Source organism: Pelecanus crispus, chromosome 13 (assembly GCF_030463565.1).
Source record: "Pelecanus crispus isolate bPelCri1 chromosome 13, bPelCri1.pri, whole genome shotgun sequence".
NCBI lineage: Eukaryota > Metazoa > Chordata > Aves > Pelecaniformes > Pelecanidae > Pelecanus > Pelecanus crispus.
The window spans coordinates 9863621-9882235 of record NC_134655.1 but is presented as its reverse complement, the minus strand read 5'-3'; the positions used below and the strand labels follow the sequence as shown (position 1 = coordinate 9882235).

At 42.0% G+C, this 18615-nt stretch overlaps 1 protein-coding gene across 1 annotated transcript in view; it reads left to right on the top strand.

The window, feature by feature from the left end:
- AFF2 (ALF transcription elongation factor 2) overlaps positions 1-18615 on the top strand; it is a 254917-nt gene that overhangs the window by 82049 nt on the left and 154253 nt on the right. Inside the window, exon 4 of the mRNA XM_075720780.1 lies at positions 17116-17160. Within this exon, the coding sequence (XP_075576895.1) occupies positions 17116-17160 (45 nt within the window). The remainder of the gene's footprint in view (positions 1-17115; positions 17161-18615) is intronic.

The following is an 18615-nucleotide window of genomic DNA, read 5'->3' as shown; positions in this document are numbered from 1 at the left end:
TAGCAAAAAAGGGTGTTCAGGAGATGCTAATTTTTTAGCAATTTCTCGTCCAAAAGGGCACGCTATTTGGTAGATCAAAATTAGAAATGGTATGCTGGGGTTCCACCTGGCAGGGAGGAATGGCCATTCCTGAGCGTAGTCGCACATCATGCTGGCGCGGGGGGGCTCGGTCCCCCGGGTCGCACTGGTGCCCAACCAGCGTGAGCTCTGTGCAGCTGGCAGAGACCGCAGCATGGCCCCTGTGCTGAGCCCAGCCACGGCACGAGCCAGCATTTCCTCCACTGTGGCTTTAAATGCCTCCTTGAACTTTTTTGCAAATGACACAACTTCGCTACCTGTAACTGAGAATCGGACTTTCCCTTGCTCCAGGAAGATGTCAGTGCTTATCATCCCTGTTCCTTTCTTTAAAAAAAAAGAAAAACAAAACCAAACAAAAACCACAACAACCCCCCCAAAATTTATGGCCAATATTCATAAATTATTTACATTCAAACTGTGGAATTGTAGGCAAAAATGAATATTAAATGACCAAGTATGATGAAAATGGAAGGATAGCACTGGATTGTCAGGCTGCTTGGTTGTTTTTCATGCATCTGGCTGTTTGTTTGCTTTTCCCTCAAGAATCTCCATGGATCAACATACAAAGAATTTATGTGATATTTTTATTAATACGTAACATCTGGTTTGAAAGCTTTTATACATTTATAGCTTTCATCCACAATCACATAGTTCCTTGTATCGGTGTGTTTGCATATAGATGTGTGTATGTACACAATATCTATGTGCATGTGTTTAAACTAATATTCTTTGTATAGAAATACTTTACCTTCGTGTTGCAGTTTCTCTGGTTTTCACCACTCTCTTCTTTATGCTTGGGTGGTCATATTTTGAAATTTCCCCAGGACCAGTTTTTCATGCAGTCACGTTTCTCATCACATCTGAAGGATGTTGTGCTTCGCATGGTAATTAGGTCCTCTTTGTTTCATCTGCTGAACTGCTCTCTGTTACTTCCTGCAGCACACTCACCACTGGAGGCTATTGCTGAAATGTTAGAGCAGTGGAGATTCACTAGGAGTAAACAGCTTCATGTTAACTTGCCTTTTTTTTTTTTAATACTGATTCACATCCTGTTTAAACCTTGTGCAATTATATTTATCCTTGTTGCTTTCTTAGAGTAATGCCATTTATTGGAATAATTTATTATTGCATTGTGTGGCTGGTGGGTGCGTATGGAAATCATCTGAGTATTTACAAATACATATGACTTTATATATAAAAACACACAAGTATCTGTCTGTCTCCCTAAGGCTTGAAAACGCTGATGGCTTAGCTGGGAGTGCAAGTTGCTGTCAAGCTTTGCAGAGTTTAAGCTTTCATGTCTTAAAAGAAAGCTCTGATCGTTAGTTTTTGTGGCCCCGTGCGAAGGCAGGCTGAGGGTGGCTTCAGGCTGTGTTTGGTGTTTGTGGGGCCAAGCGGGGGCTGGGCTGGGGTGGCAGGTTGCTGCGGGAGCCCCTCTCTGCGGGTGCTGGGATGGGGACCCCACGCATGGTGCAGCCAGGACCCACAGCCAGCACTCCTGCAAGCCTGGCCGCTCTCTTAAGAAGGGGGCTTCTTCCAGCGCCATTTTATCCCTCCCTTCTAGCTGTCAAGTTACGACGGAGAATCGAGCCCTAAGTTTTTAGCCTTTGCTGTGCAGAAGGAAACTTTCCAAACCTGCACGACCCCTCTTGCTGGTGCAGCCAGCTCCTGCGTCTCAGGGCTCGCCGGTTGCTGAAGCTGGCGTCAAGGGACAATTCGTCGGCGGCAGCTCAGGTTGTACTGCTGCGCTTGCGAACCCTCATGGTGCTGGGGAGGGCAACAGCAACCAGGTCAGGTTTGCCCTGAGGCTGCTGGGGAACCCCTGCCTGGGGTCCCTGCAGAGAGAGATTCAGGGCAGGAGCACTGAAAATGCCTGCAGTCATCTCAAGAAATGGGAAGTGATCTAGTAACTGACCCTGAATTCCCTTTTAGTCGGTACGAAGCTCTGGAGTGACTTTTGCAGAACGTCAGGCACCGTTGTTGCGACGGGGACCACCACGCTGCCTGAAGTGCCTGCCCACTGGAGGCCAGCGGGAGGGGTGGGCGGCAGGAGCTCTCCCAGCAGCTCGCGGCGGCAGGGCAGGGGCGCAGCGGGGATACGTTTCACCCTGATGGGTTGAACGCTGCCCTCGGGCTGATACGCGTCGGGCACGCTGCCGGCCCAAGCGGTGCGCGCGTGTGTACGTGGAAGCGCGCGTAGGCGTCGGAGAGGGAGAGGTGCGAACGCTGATGGTAGACGGCCAACGCTTCCGCCAACACGTGGAATTCCTACTGGTTGTTTATCTGTTTTTTTCCTCTTGTAATTAATAATGCTGTGATTGCTCTGATTATAATGATTGCATATCCCTTTAAGTGGTATCTAGATTGAGGTTTACACGGCATTTTTTTCCTTGTTTGTGCGTTCTGCAAACATATTAAGAAAGTCTCTAAAATAATGTTACCAAACGGCAGGTAAAATCCTGTCTCTTGAAGGGCTGATGAGATCACATGCGTATGACTGTTACCTTGCCCTGACACATGGAATTAAGTCTTGGACTACCTTCACCTAGGAAGACATCATTCTGCCAGCGTTTTCTCTCTTCTGGCCATTTCAGATACAACAGCTTTTTTCCCCTTCCACCAATTAAAGCGGGGCTATGCTCTGTAAAAGCAAATGAGAAAAATTTGGCACTTTGATAATTTCTGAGGGTTTCTTCATTTCATTTTGTTGAGCTTACTAGTAGCACACAAACAGAGGCATTTGTGTCAAAAGACCACCTTAGCCCTGTAACAATTCTGTGATTTTAATGAACTGAGTTGTATGTGGAAGGGAAACTGGATTTTCTGTTATCCCGCTGGCAAAGCTGTGGGTGAGGGAAGCCTGAAATTCAGCCGTAGAGCTCTGCAACTTGGGGGCACGGTTGCCACAGTGGCAGATCAAATTTAGCAACACTGCCACTGCTATTAATATTTTTTATTTTACTGAGTTTTACAAATTCTGGGAAATTCTGAAAATCAGAAGCAAACATTTAGGCATTTCCCTAATTGGCATTTCCATTTTTTTAAACGAATTCTATGTTGTTTCTTTCTGGAGCTCCTGCCATTGTTTTGTTTTGTTTTCTTAATGAAAGTGTTTTACCATGTTGGAATCAGTAGGAGACGCTTCCATTTCTGTCACAGTGAAGTTTTTTTTAACCAACACAAAATGAACAATTTCAAATTTTCAGCTTTCTGAAAAGTTTTTAAAATGTTTTAAGTCCAAATCAAAGCAGATCCCCTTCCTCCCTCCAATTAAAATTATCATTAGACAACGAATCGCTCATTGTCTAGCTTGACAAGACTGGTTGGCTCTCGGTCTTGCATTCGGATCCCCAAGCCACTGTCCGATGGGGAATTTATTCCCCATCTGTTTCCATTTCTACACTGTGAGTTCAGCCCGGCACATGAGCTGCAGCACAATTGTGGGTTTTGTGATCCATATTTAATTCACCTAACTTTCAGTCTTTAACTGAGACGCCCCGATTAAGCGGAGTGGTGACCCTGGCCTCTCTGTGTAGTCAGTGCAGAAGTGGGTTCATCCAGAAGGTGACTCTGCCCATGGAAGATCTCAATTAAATGCCTAAAGAATAACTTCTCTAAGATCAAGCTGCTATATGCTTGAAGCAGTTCCACTAAAAGAAACCTCGTTGGCTTACAGAGACATGCTGATAATGGGCTCATTGGCTTGTTAGGTCAGCCAGCAAACGGATGCTGGGAGGTCCTTGGGGCTTACGTACCAAGCCAGCATTGTATTTCAGGGGAGATCATTGCTTTTCAAGGGTGTGATGTGAGACATGAGCCTGCAAAGTCATCCCCAAGCTGCATTTATTCCCCTGAAACGCTCAGTGTGTCAGACCTGATTTCAGTTATTAAATGGAAATAATAGATAAAAAAGGTCAAACCATTTATTGAGGATTGACATTTACAGCAGTCAGGAATCTCCAGTTGTATACAGCTTTGTGTATATATGTCACTCCTATATGACACCGTCCTGCTGAGGATCTCCAAACCACTGCTTTCCTGCTATAACTACGTGGTGGCTGGTTATATATTGCTTATTGTTTTTATACAGATGCACAAACAAAGAAACTCAGAAGTTCATTAACTTGCCCAAAGTTGCAGTACACCTCTAGCAAAATGAAAATATAAATTCCCAAATCCCCTCTGTCTCTTCTTTTATTTCTACTTTAATAAATTTTGTCAGAATATTTACTGTCAAGTTTGTAAAATAAAACTGTTTGAAATTAACTACATTTTTTTCTGTGAAAGCTGACTGTTAAAGGGCCTGTGTCCTTGATCCCATTGTAGGCAGCGTCAGTTGTGCATTGGCTCATTGGCAGGGTATGTGGATTGAGTACGGCGCAGCAAGCTGTAGATTGCAGGTAATAGTCCAGACAGGGATCCAAAGAGCGATTGCTACCTGCGCTGCATCAGGACCTGGACACAAACAGATCTACCGTAGGAGGGGTCGCGCTGCGCGTCTGGAATAACGCTAGCAGCAGTCCATAGATCAGTAGATGACTTTCGCCATTAAGATCTAAGTAGGAAGAAAGGGAAGGAGAAACACACGTGCACTCAGTTACGTGCGCATACACGCATGCAGAGTGGGAGACAGACATCTCGGACAGGGCAAGTAACAGCAAAGTAATTGAAGGTGCTGAAGCACTAAGTGCCAAGACACCGTCTCCAAGGGTACACAAGGTTTGCTGATGTCAATGTTGATGTCCCTAAGGTATCGTGCAATTCTGGTATTTGTCTCAGATGCCCTTCTGTGAGATTTGCATTGCCTGGGAGCCGGTCTGTTTTCTCCTTGCCTTAATGGTCTGACTTTGAGAGCTGAGCTTTAAGATCGCGGCGCCTCAAGGAGACGCAACACACACTCAGTTAATGTGGTCTTCAGGGCTGTTTTCTTCTCATTGCTCATGCATTGCTGCAGCGTTATTTCTCAGTGCTTTGAATTAAAGGGCTGATGTCCTGGCACTAAGGATTTAAGGGACCTTGTGCAGATATAGACAGTAAAATTTATAGAGAAAATACAATAGTAGTCTTGAAAACACTGATAAAATTACCTATCCTTGCATAATAAGTATTAGATCTCATGTTCCCTGTTCCCTCCTCCCGCTCCCAAAAGGAAACTTTTTAGCCTCTGGATAAGATGCCAAGAATTACTAGTCAGCCCCAACTGTAAAAATGAAGAAAAAAGACATTTAGGTTTTAATGAAACATGGCTTCCAAGTTAACTTAAATGCTTGTTTAGATAGCTTTTGAGATTAGTCTAAGAATAATAAATTGTTATTTATAGGGAACTTCCCAGCCAAAGACCTCTGGGCAGCTCCAGAATACCAGAATAAAGGATTTACAGTGCACTGACTACTTAAAATGGTGATGTTATTTTCAGATTCAAAAGTCCTTTTTCCTTTATGACAACCTGTTGGTGAAGAGGCAAAGCTGTCTACCAATACTTCAGATTCTGGAGTTGCTCTTGAGAGTGTAATACACATGGGTCAGTTTGTTTAGCTTGAGTTTGGAGCTTTTACAGATCTACATTATGTCTTCTGTGCAGATTTGGTTTTCTGCTTATGGCGTCAGTCAGAATAAATGGAGGGATGGGATCTGCCCTGGCTGCTGTAAGGAATTTCCCTGAAGTGTTCCCAGTCTCCTAATAAATCAGCGTCTTTCCTAGGCCGTTTCTGATGGGATCCTGCAGCAGGTCAGCGTCCTTAGGTAAGGAAAGGCTTCCTGAAGTGAGCAGCAGTCACAGAAAGTAAATTAATGGAAGCCGGCATCTGCTGATCTCTTTGATAATAAGGAATTTCACTGCCAACATTTAGAAACCATTGGAAATGGTCTCCATTGGAAACCAGATTTCGACTTTCTGCCCTGGGCTGCCAGAAGTATTTCAGCATAAAATGCTAAAGTAAGTTGAACTTTCAATTATAATTTCAATGACTGTCTAGTGAAATGGATTAATGCTCTGGCACTGCACCTTTGAGGCTTTGGCTCGAATCTTGTAGGATAAAAATCTGTCTGCTTTGACAGTTGAAAAGGTCAGAAGTGAAATAATGTCAGGTGGTCTTAGCCCAATTCAATGTCTCGATTAAGAAGTAGATGTAAAAGTTGTTGATGTGGGATATTATATTAGATCCTTTGCAAAAATATACATAATTTTTAATTTACATTTTATCAGTGAAATTAGATGTGGACAGCTGCATTCTGGAGAGGTGGAGCTTAGTTCAGACTTCACGAACACCGGATTTCAAAGTGAGCAAAATACAGGTTACAGTATGCGGTATCTTAAGCTCAAAAGCTTGTATCCATCATGAAACTGATTTCCTGATATTTGACTGTATCGAGCATCATAGTTCTTACTTAAATATTTTTTAAAGTTTAATTTGGGAATTTTTATTAGCTGAGAGTGTATAGAAAGAGCATGTTTTTCACACTGTTCAGGCAAGACAAGGGGTCTCTTCAATTTACGTTTTGAAACTGCTGCAATTCAGTTCCTAAGCTTATTAAATAAGATTGTGGTTAAGGAGCAAAATACAGATATTTGCATAATGCATTTTTCTCTTATTTGGATACATACTTCTGTCATTTTATATGATAGTAATACATAAATATAAATTAGACATCCCTGCGGAAAGGTCACTACAGCAAAAATTTCTGGCAATAGTAACAGGAATTTCTGTTGGACAAAAGGAGCGACTAAGGGTTTGGGGCCGCGTGTCTCGGTGGTGGGGCTGGCGGCTAACAGAGCTGCAGAGCACTCCCGCTGCCTTCGCTTTGTCCCAGCGTCGCTTCTCAGCGGCCCTGCTCACGTCAGGCAGTCTTGGCACTGCTCTTCCCAGTGCGGTTGCAGATTTGCTTTGCTTATTTCAATAAGAAACACGCATACAAGATATTGCAAATTGGAAATCAGCTGTCATGGTATGCTACATAAATTATCTGGTTCTGGTTGGCAATCTCTTGCAGGCGATTAAATAAGTGGGCAGTTACGTCCTTTTCAGCGCTGGTGGGCATCTTTGTTTTATTTAATTCCCTGTTCCTTCCCTGTGCGTATGGGGTGTGTCGCGGGTTTTTTTCAAGTTGTGTTTCCATCTTAAGGCAAAGAAACCACAGTCTCCATGTGATCATGATGCAATGCAAGAGCTGATGGAACTGTACATATGTTGTAAAGATTAATTGGCATTCAGTTAGGCCCCATAAAGCATGGCATGCCATGCATTATCCTCTATTTTGCCTTCAACTTACGGTGTGGTTCAGTTTGCATAGTGGGCACAGACTGAAAAAAGTGTGTTTCTGAAGTATAAAATGTGTACTTTTTAGTAGGCTGATCTTCCCAATGAGAGAACCTTAGAAGAGCTTTGGCGATTCAGATACGCCTTAATTGCAGGGCAGTCGTAACACGGTCTTGCTTTTCTCTGCTGAGATCTACTAAGTGGGGTCCAGGGGACCATTGAAACCACAGAATTATTTTTTATTTGCTCTGCCGATTTTTCTGACCAAAAAAAAAAAAAGGTAACACATCGCCATCCTCACACTTAAAAGACGTGGAGTTCAACTGCGGTGCAGAACCAGAGGCCGATGGCTGCGAGCGCCCGGCGGTGCGCGGTGCCGCTGCTCGCTGACCGCCGGCGGGTGCAAGCACCCTGATTGCGAACCCTTATTTATAACAGAACAAAGTGGTAATTTTGCAACTATCACGGCTCAAATACGGGACCATTTCCCTAGTAATAAAACTATTACTCTGTAACTGTTTACTTATCAGGAGACCATTATGTGATTGATGACCTGAAAATGGAGGTTATCTTTCAATTCATTTGAAATGCAAACTGACTAGAAAATCTGTAGTTATTGCGGCATATTTTTAAGCAAAATCAGGCACCTACATTGACCTCCTATTTACATTTCTTTGAGAAGAAAAATCACATAAAAGCTATCAAGAAACACATTTCACAGCAGGCAAATTAATTGGTTTTACTGTATTTGAATGGAGGGTTTGTCAAATAAAACATGCCATGACATTTAATAGTGTCATTTAGAGGCAGAAAATTATTGGCTTATTTGTTATTGGATAAAAGGAAGGCAAACACTTTGTATTAGGAAGTTTTAATGTGTTTAAAATCCTCATTAGGGATTTATGGACATTCTTGCTTAGCATAGCGCCTCATTAATTTGAGGCTAAACAGTTACTTCTGTGTTTCAATTCCAATTTTTTTTCCCTTTTCTTTAATTAGATCTCACATTAGAGTTTGGTCTCTACACCACTGGAGATGTAGAATTAATTAATGTGATTTATAAATCTAATGGAAGTGAGTTATTCTTAGATATCTTTTCATTTTAGTGAGCGGTTTAACCGCACGCAGCATAAGTGCACACAGATCTAAGAGATTTTGGGAGCTCAGGAAAAGTATGTGACTTCTGCATTGAATACATTTAGCAGTGTCCCTTGGCATTAATAGATCAAAGCATTTTAATTAGAAATGTAACTAAAAGGGAGGCCATAAAGATCCCATTCAAAATCAGATTTTCTTTGTTCTAAGTTCTGTACTGTCCAAAAAAAGTGTTCTTTTAGCTCCCCCTTTGCGTGATAACTGTGACGTTCAGTGGCGGTTGGGATAATCACGTGTTTTACTATTTAATGAGCATGAGATCTGGCCCTTAATGTAGTCTGAATTTGGATCCAATCCCAATAAAGACACAGTCATTAAATGGGCTGTTTTGTTAGTATTAATAAAAGGAAAATGGCTTTTATTTCATATAGGGATTTCATTTATTGATTGAAGTTTATGTAAAAAATGTATTTGTGTGGACTAGTTATGCTAACAGGTAGTGTTGGTATTTAAACGCTAAGATATTTCAAAATGCATTTGTTTTGTTTCCCTCGGCCAAGACCGTGTCCTTGCCCTGTGAATTCTGGCCCTCTCTTTTGAAGACAGGCCGAGGATGCGATCCGCGAGTCGTGACTGCCGTGGGGGGACGTATGAAAACAACTGATTTGCGAGCAAGCTCCGAGCAATTAGTCTGGCTCCCAGCACTGGGCTCCAAGCTGTGCGGACTACTGCACAAAGAAAACCCAGGAGTACGTTATTCGGTGAGGACATTCATACCTGCTTTAAAAAAAGAAGTGGAACAGGTAACCGGCGGAGCCACCCGCTTGTAGCCACAGCAAAGGTGTTGTCAGATGCAAACAGATGCTGTAAAAGGTTCCTCTTTAAAACCTCAAAAGAAATGTTGCAGTCTGGATTCATGAGGTCAAATAATGCTGCAGGTTACACTGATGCAACTTCACTGACATCAGTGGAGTTTTAGTCGTGTCGCCAGGGCCGCGGCCTGACCTGGCGACTTTGCTGCTATTCACCGCTCCTGCCTGACGCTGCGCTCCTGCTGGCGTGTGCTGGGAGCAGACACCACCTTCCACTAACCTAAAATACATTTAAGGGAGATCCAGTTCCAAGCTGGATTTAACCTTAGACAGCTATGTATAGTAAAGGGATGGTGAATGATTTCCAAGGAGTTCTACTCAAAGTGTTACACTGAGAATAAATACGGCGCCTAATTTCCATCCCCCTAACTGAAGGCAAATAGCCTTGGAAGCTGAACTCCCTTGACACTCCTTTTATATTTATACTGCTTCGTTGTCTTCCGAGGAGTTAGACTTCATTCACGCTGGTAAAAGTAAGACAAGAAACAGACACTTGATCTTTATTTCTGCCACACCATATATCTCACCGCACCAGAGGGTCGCACAGTCTGTTAGTCAGGCTTTGATGTTCCAAGTGGACAAGTGCACAGTGGCATTTTAGGTCAGGGTGCCTATTATCATCAATTTAATGGAAATGTATAAGGTAACCTCTTCCAGAATAAGGTGAAAATACCAAGGCACATAGGAAAATGTACTTATGTTATGCAAGTAAATTAGTGCTTGCGGTCGTCGTCGGAGGAGGGACAGAGAGAGAAAGGAAGGAATAAAGGAAGAAAGAAAAAAAGAAAATGTGACGTTCCAAATTTCCATGCTCTTTGTCAGTATTAAATGCTTGTAACAGCCTTTGTGCAAGCCAGTGTTTTGGTCAAAAATTAAGTACTGCAAATGCCACTTCTGTTGAGGCCCAGCTGAATACTGACATTACCAGTTATTCTGGTATTATCATCATGGCGAGCTTCTAAAATACTACATTCAGAATATTCCATAAGTAAAATGTGCAGCCTTACCTACATTGAAAAACTCCCAGGAGACCTTGAAGTGAGAGATCACTTTATCAGGCTTCCCTCTCTATTAGAGTTTGGCAATTTGCTGCATGAAAATAATGGAGAACCATTGAGTTTAAATTGAACATCAGCATATTGTGCTTTCATGGAGACTATTTCATGCTGATCAACATTGAAATGGTATTGTTAAAAGAAAACATCAAAGAAATGAAAAAGAAAAAATGGGCTAAAAACAGCATGCACTGGGAAGAACAAGAAAAATGTAATTGTCACATCCAGGGCAGTCTGGTTTAAAAGTTGCTGTAGCAGAACTAAACGCCAGTGACAAAACGTTGTCCTTGCAGTTGGGGTTGCTCTGACTGGGAGGTCGTTGTAAGCTGAGTTCATTGTAGGGAAATCAAACTACAATTCCTTCCTGTTTGCGGGCTAGCGCCCAAGTGCCCCAGCCTGGTGTAACTGCCCCGTTTTGTCGAGCTCTTAGGTGACTGGAGAGGAGCATATTCAAGTTGTTGGCTTTTGTGTGAAACTGAAGGTACCCATTGTGGGCAGTTTTGGCTTCTGAACCAGCAACCTTTTGGGAAGTTCACTAAAGTCAGCAGGAGTCTGATTCGGTCACGTTTTGGACCACACTAGCGAGTTGTTTTTCCTAGCTAATGTGCTTTACTCGAGGGAAGAGGCATAACTTCTCCATCCACCACTGGAAGAGCAGCACTGACTGCAGGCCAGGCTGTCTTAGCTTAAGAAATGAATTAAGGTCCGCTCCTTTTAACTTTTTCCTGTTTTCAGTTTCTCCAGTAAATGCATATTTGACACAACTGCTTCTGCAGTATTTGTATTAAGGGGGAACAGAGGAGCAGCTCTCTGTATTTTGTTTTAGGCGATAGTTTTTCTTTCTCTCAAATTTTTCTTTTTATATATATATATAAAAAGTATATATTTTCACAGACCTTTTAATAAGCCCCAGGAGATATTCTGGGGGTTGAAATAATGGGAAATGTAGTCTTCTCATGGTATTTTGGTTCCAGGATGGTGGAGGTACCAAAAGAAAACAGTGGATATACATTATTTGGGACCCACAAGTGGCTCCCTTGAGAATTAATAACCCTGTGAAAAACACATATATGTATTTGAATACCAAGGGAGCAATTTTATTTGGTTTTTTTTTGAATACCACCATGTTTGACTTCATTCAGTTTCCTCCAGAGCCCAAACATACAGTCCTAATATATGTTGGTGATAACCTCATGAATATCAAATACACAAAAAAAAAAAAAAAAAAAACAAACCCACTCAGATTGCAATATTCATTCCTTGCTCTTTTGCTGCTCCCATTCTTACCCATTTGCACTAGAGTTAGTAAGGAAGAGCCAAGATCCTCCCAGCTAGTGACATTAGTTTGACATCTATTTCAGGTGTCTTTAACATGAATGACCCTTTGGGGATGAAATATTAGCAAGATAGGAAACAGACAAAGGCATGAACTGTGAAACAACCCAAGGAGGTTTGAACAGTGGGCTCTGAGCAGTGGTGTGAAGTTTACCTCAAGTAAACGTGAAACAGCCTTCCTCAGGAGGAGAAAGGTGTAGTCAGATGGCAGCTGAGGGGCAGGCTGCTGTCTGAAAAGGGGCAAGTCCAGAAGAGATGTAGGGAATGACTGAAGAGGGGAAATGAAGCCTGAGCATGCAAGGAAATCCTGATGGCAATCAAACGAAAGCTGCTGTTGGAAAGGCGTGGGTATATACTCCATTCAGGCGCAGGTGAAGTATTGCATCTTCTTAGATTTGTAGTGAGCATATTGCAAAAATTGAATCATAGGTTCATATAGGTTGGAAGGACATTCAAAGGTCATCTAGTCCAATGTCTTGTATTTGGAAACCCTGCTGTTCTTAGTACTGCCCGATCCATTTCCCACTTGTATTAACCAAAAAAAGAAGCACCCTCTGTTAATAGGAAGCCTGGCAGGAGCTGAAGGCATTCGTAGGACAAGACTTCTGCTGACAGTCCTGGTTTTGCTGCTTCTGGTTTTCTAAGTGTTTTCCTCTTATCACTGTGTAGCGCACACTGGAAATGATCAATCAAGGCTCACGCACAGGATCTTCTAATGCTAGCAAGTGAAAAATCAATTTGTGTTCGAAGGAGTAAACAGTAGTACGAGCTTCATCTCCCCAGAGTCAAAATGGGTTCCTTGCTAAAGGAGATGACGATGAAAGCTGGGCTCTTGAGGTATGAGCACGTAGGTGCTCATACGCAAGAAACGAGAGGGGGTTCCTACATTCATTTAACATGCTACATTTATCTTTCCAATAAAACAAAGATAGGAAGAAGAGATTACTTGTTGAATGCCAATTGTGCATCAATAAAGCCAGAGGGATTGTTCACGAACAGTTTATCCAGATAAAAATCTAGTCGGTGAGTTCTGGCAAAGACATTATTCGTTGTCTATTTCTGCTTTCTGACACTACATTTGAATTTTCAGAACTATTCTGACAAGTCTGTTGGAAGATTTTGTTGCTAACATTTCTGAGAAATGCCTGCTGTTGGATGTAAATTACAGGGGAAGGAGACTTTATACGATTTTTCTGTGCCGCAAAACCAAAATCTGATCTCATGCGGGTTATAAATTGTCCAGGAGGTAAGAGTGGTCAAGGAACTGTTGAATGAATAAATGGAAGGTTAGATCAACATGACTCATCAGATATTGTAACCATTCACCCAGTGTCATTTGATCTCCATAACATCAAAGGCTACTGTTCCCTCACTCTTAGATTTCTGCCCTCCTTCCCTCCCTTTAAAGTTTAGCACTGAGCCATCCAAGCCATATATTAAACCTTTGGTTCCACATCATTTAAGTTCTGTTCTCTCTCTTGCGAGACCGAAATGTGAAGAGAGCGTTATAATACTGGCTTGTATTAGGTGGAATATTTTGGCTATCTGACCTTTCCTTTTTTCTTCTTCCTTTTTTTTTAGCAAGTAATATTTAAAAGTAAACATGAAGCATTTTGATGCAAAAGAGTTTTGCCAGATTAAAAAGTAACTGGAAGATGAGTTCGGTGTAGCATGTCGCTGTTGTAAATATTTTTGTTTTGATGGAAGTTTTGTTACCTCAGGACGTCTGTCTGCAGCTTATTTACCTATTCACTGTTCTTCAGTCTGGGGTTCATGAATGCACTGCCGGCTGAGAGGAGAGCTCATGATGTGAAATGCGTCTTACGGAAGCCAAGTTCCTGGAATCTGTCGTCTCGGCTGAGTTAGATCGTGCTGCTCACAAAGGAAGAAAAGCACCAAAAGCATGCACAAATGCAAGCTGTGCCCTCCTTTTTAGAATGTGATTACTGATGAAAGCTGAAGAGGAGAGGGGGTGGAGAATCACATAATGGGTCCTAAACTACTTGGTTTTTATTAGATTAGGAAAGTAGTAGTATGGGATGGATGTCCAATCTTGACTAAACTACAGGAGGAACGTGACATTTTATTAATGGCAATTCTAATAACAATTTGTTATAGCGCTGGTACTTGAGAAGGTGATGAATATTGTATCTGCTCTGCTGCATTCTGTCCTGATGAATCTATGCTGGGATGCCATGGTGTGCCATGTGGGCCTGTTTGCACTTGTTAGCTGAATGCAAGTGTTTATGGACAATTAAACATGCAATTTTTGATTCATACTTTGAAAGGCTGAGAGGTTGTTTTTTCTTTTTTTTGCCAGGATAGACTAAGTTTCTAGTAGATCTGTGCCTTTCAAGTCTCTTAGAATGTGCAACTGTAGCATGAATTTAGAAAAATGGTCTCATTTCTTTAGAAATCCATTAATAGTAATGTACTGAAAGACTCTTACATTGATCTTCTCTCTGATAGCCATGTTGTAATAATTATTCTTTTAATGTTTGCATCAATCTAAATGTTTTCCTCTTTGTGCTAGCTCCTACTTGGATCTCCGTATATGACAATCACAGCACTTTGACATCTTGCATTACTTTAATACCAGTGATTCAAAACAAAGCAATGCCAAAGGGAACAAAAGTTCTGTCAAGCCATTAAAATCTTCTTTGCCATTAACACAATTAAATTGATGCACGAGCATTTAAAGTTATTAGCAAGTGCTGCCAGCAGAAGCTGGTTGTGATTGCATTATATATAGTGGGCTTTATTAAAGCAAAATGGTATGTTTATTGTTATTATCATCATTAGTTCTGAAGTAGCATAAACTTAAACAGGGCTGTGAATTGGGAGAGGATTGTGAAACAAGTACGAACATGCTCTGCTCTGTGTTAATAGTCAGGGACACAATTATCACTGTTAAGACATTTCTAAACAAAGGAGTACACATGGTACCTCGGCTAACCATTGCAAATGGCACGTGTAGTGGTAGGGAGGGGCGTTAAATAAAGAGAGGACTCCTGTATCTCTGCTGCTCTCACTCTTCCCAGTCTGACTCACGTGGCTGGATTTTGGGCTGCTCCTGTTACTGCTGTGAGAGATTTTGTGGTTGGTGTGTACACTGCAAGCTTATTGGGGGGTTATTTGTTCTGTTTTCCCATATTCCAACATGCCAATTTTTCAGTGAAAAAAATCAGGAGTGTATTAGAGACCTAGGTACTCCCACTATCCCGCTGCGCATTGCAGTAATACCCGTGCTTGCTAATCTTTTGGTTAAAGTTAACTATATTCCTCACTGAATGGAGAGTCGGTATGAGATACAGAAAACACAGATTAGCAAAGAACTTACAGGTATGGAGGAGGAAAAGAGTGATTTAAGTGAAAAGTAGGGGGATGAAGGAAGGCCAATGAAGTGCTGGAATATCAAGTCATGTGGTATGAGGGTGGACCTCATGCCTATTGCAGTTAATGCTGACCATCCACTGGAAGTTCCCAGCCTAGGTTTGTTAGGTAGAATTTGAGCTGAGTAGAAACTAGGGACAAAAGGTAAGGCTCTTTATTTGGTCTGTTGAATGTTTTTAAGTGATATTACAGAAAATTATAATCTATAGTTGCTGAAGTAGATAAAAATCACTAATATTCCTGCAGTGTAGTCATATTCATTTGAGTACTTCTTTACCAAGATATTGATGAACTGTTGGAAATTCAGGGAACAGTGATGAAATAAGCCAAAGGGATGGAAAATCTTGTTTATCAGGAAAGAAGTCAAAAGTTTGACATACAGCGTTTGAGAAAAGTGGAGTATAATTCTGCATGTCTGTGCGTTGTGTAAGTGTGAAGGGAAGTAATGAATTACTTAGATTAGTGGAAAGAGCTCTACAGAAAGGCTGAGGTGACACTGAAAGCAAAATTTTAACACTTATCACAAAAAAGGGCCAAATAGTTTACAGCACTGCTCCATATTTTATTAAGGGAAGGGATAGAATCATAGAATTGTTTAGGTTAGAAAAGACCTTTAAGATTATCCAGTCTAACCATTAACCTAACACTACCAAGTCCACCACTAAACCAGTTAAGGGTAGAGTAGTAATTTCACGTTTCCTGGCTTGGTGGCTGGATTATTTTTTAATGAAAGTGAAAACTAGGAAGGGGAGACCCATTTCCCTACAGTTTTGGGGTCACACTGGTCACAGTACTAGAAGAAATGGGGAAAATGTGCTACATTAGCAGAGCATGAACTTGGTGATCTAATAGGTCTTTCTGGTCTTTGACTTTTGTCACTGTGTGGATTTATTCTTGAAGCTTAGTGCTGGCTGAAATATAGGAGGAAAGCCATGGTCAGTGCTTTTGGTCAAGCTCTGTAGCAGATTAGGATGACAGGGATTAAATTTAGTCATGAGTGTCTTTTACCAAACTAGTTATCAAGGGCAATAAGGTAGAAGCGTCGGGCAGAAAAGTCTCACTGAATATTTATGGAATTGAAGCACTTACCTGTTTTTTGGTACCTTCCTGATTATTGCCTCTTTCTCTTCTGCTGTACCCCCATGATAAGAACCCTCATAACTGTCTGCAAGTGCTACAAAATGGTTGTATGTTCAAGTCATGTCCGCCTGTTGTTTATGTAATTGTTCACAGTATTTAGAGGTTTTGTGCTCTCTCATGTCCTTGGAAAGGGATTGTGGCAAATACTGTAAGTACCATTTAAACGAGTATTTTCAGTCGGAAGGTGTTAAGGGCACTGTTGCGTGTGTGCGTCGGTATGGTTGTGTGCATAAATATATCGCATCTTTCTAAGGGGAGAAGGAATATCTGTCAAGCCTCTCAAGGTGCATTCCTGTGTGCTGTTCAGTCTTCAGAGGAGACTTAACCTGCAACGGGCTGATGAAGTGAGGGACAACAAAATGAGCAGCCACCCCTATAGTCCAACCAGTGTTTTACTACAGTATATGTTTAAGTTTTAAGAGCTCTCTTGGCTGTTAGCCTATTAAGCCGTAGGATAAGATAGTTGATGATAACAGCTTTCTCCTAACCGTTATCACCTCTGTCCTTCGCTGCAGCGTGTGGCAAGTTAAACCAAACCTCGCCTTCTCTCTGAAGGCTGCCGATAGGAGTAACAGTGGGATCTTCTTCAATTACAGAAGTTTCAGGCAATTCTAGTGCCAGTTCTCAACTGTGAGGAAATCAGAGTACTTCATTGCTTCAAAAGTGTCGTTAGTAGCACAAAGCAGCACAGAAGGAAAAAAACAACTTTTGACAAAATGGGCCCTGCTGATGATTTATGTTGATCTGAACTGGAAAATTTGGTAGGCAGCAAGCGTGGATACAGTGGTCTTCAGAGGCAGTTGCTTGTTAGCTGTTCACCTGTGTGGTTGTAGTCACTGAACTTTACATCCAGCACCTGACTAAACATTTCTTTTTTTTCTCTAAACCTAGGTTACCCTTCCCAATGACTCCAGCTGTGTGGAAGAAATATTACGGGTGAGTAATACCCTTTGCTTCTGTATCTTTTGTATAATTGTAGTGCTGTTATTTCATCTTTCATGGAAAAGGGTTATATGGCTGTCTTTAACACTGTAGTTGCATAATAACATATTAGTGGGTCTGTAGTAAAGAGGCACAGCCAGGTGGTAGGCCCAGGGCGCTCCTTAGTGAGTAAGGTCAGTACACCTAATAGTCTGCATCTGCCAGCTTGTCTCGGTCAGGATTTACACACGTTCCTGTTCTTTTTTAAGCTCTGGGTCTCTGCGAGTCTCTCCAGGACACATTTCTCTCCTACCCTGAGGTGGAGTCGCCTTAATTCTGCCACTCACAGACTGACCTCCAGTCTTCCTCTTTCTTCTCCCAAACTACAGTTGCTCATCGTTCATGGTTTTGTTACAAGACCTACAGACATTTTTTCTTCTGTGAGCTCTGGTCAGTGGTTGAATATGGAAGATTAAAACAACCACTCCAAACTGAGCATGGCTTAATTGCAACAAGATCGTACAGCAAGAAAAAGGGGAGTGTGCACAACCAGCTGTGTATGTGTAAATCTGCCTTGCTTTAAGTAGAAGATAGGCTTTTCCTCAGACACCCCAACTTTGGGGTCCCCTGTTGGCAGTGAGGTTTGTCTGGGGGCAGGTTTGCAAACCACCAGTCCCTATCTGGGATTTAGGGCTTTATCCTCGTGGGTTGAGTTTCCCATCTGTCAGAGGTACCTCCCTGGGGTTGCCAGCCAACCTGCTGGTTTTCCGTGTAGGGGGGATAAAATTTCAGTGGGAATTTTTGCCGGCCATGCCCTTATCACTAGGAGCAACTGGTGCAAACTAACCCAGACCTGAAATCACGTGCAACAAACGTGCCAACTTGCTTGCAAAGACATGGGCTTATTCTTGCTTATGAAATAAAATACGCTTCTCAGTATTCATTCAGAGTTAAATAGTGTGGGAAACTTCCTCCTGTTTTGCATATGCACGTTATCTTGGGATGCTATTGATGTCCTTATGGGTTGCCAGCGTTGCTGCAGAAGTATGTTGAACCAGCAGGCAAGCACGCACATGCAGACCTGCAGTAATGGAGGAGCATGCATCTGCATTGCACGCAGCAGCACCGAATGCAAGGCAATACATGAAATTTAGTTTCAACCTTCAAAGTGAGCAGGGGTTTATTACCTATAGAACGTCAAGGGAGCAAAAGCAAAGAAAATGTTGAAAGGCTGTGCAAAATACTTGGTAGATTTTAAACATCTTCTTCCCCTGTTTGTGTATTTCAATTAGGTTCATTACTGTAGTCGGAATGAATGACTTGTTAGCTGGGGAAAGCAGTTGTTTTCAGTAAACAGCATCAAAAGGAAATGTGATGTAGCGAATTTCAGGGATCAATCATCCAGGTGACAGTTTTAATGTGGGAACAGTGCATATAAATCAGAGGAAGCAGAAATGTCTTTTTTCTAAT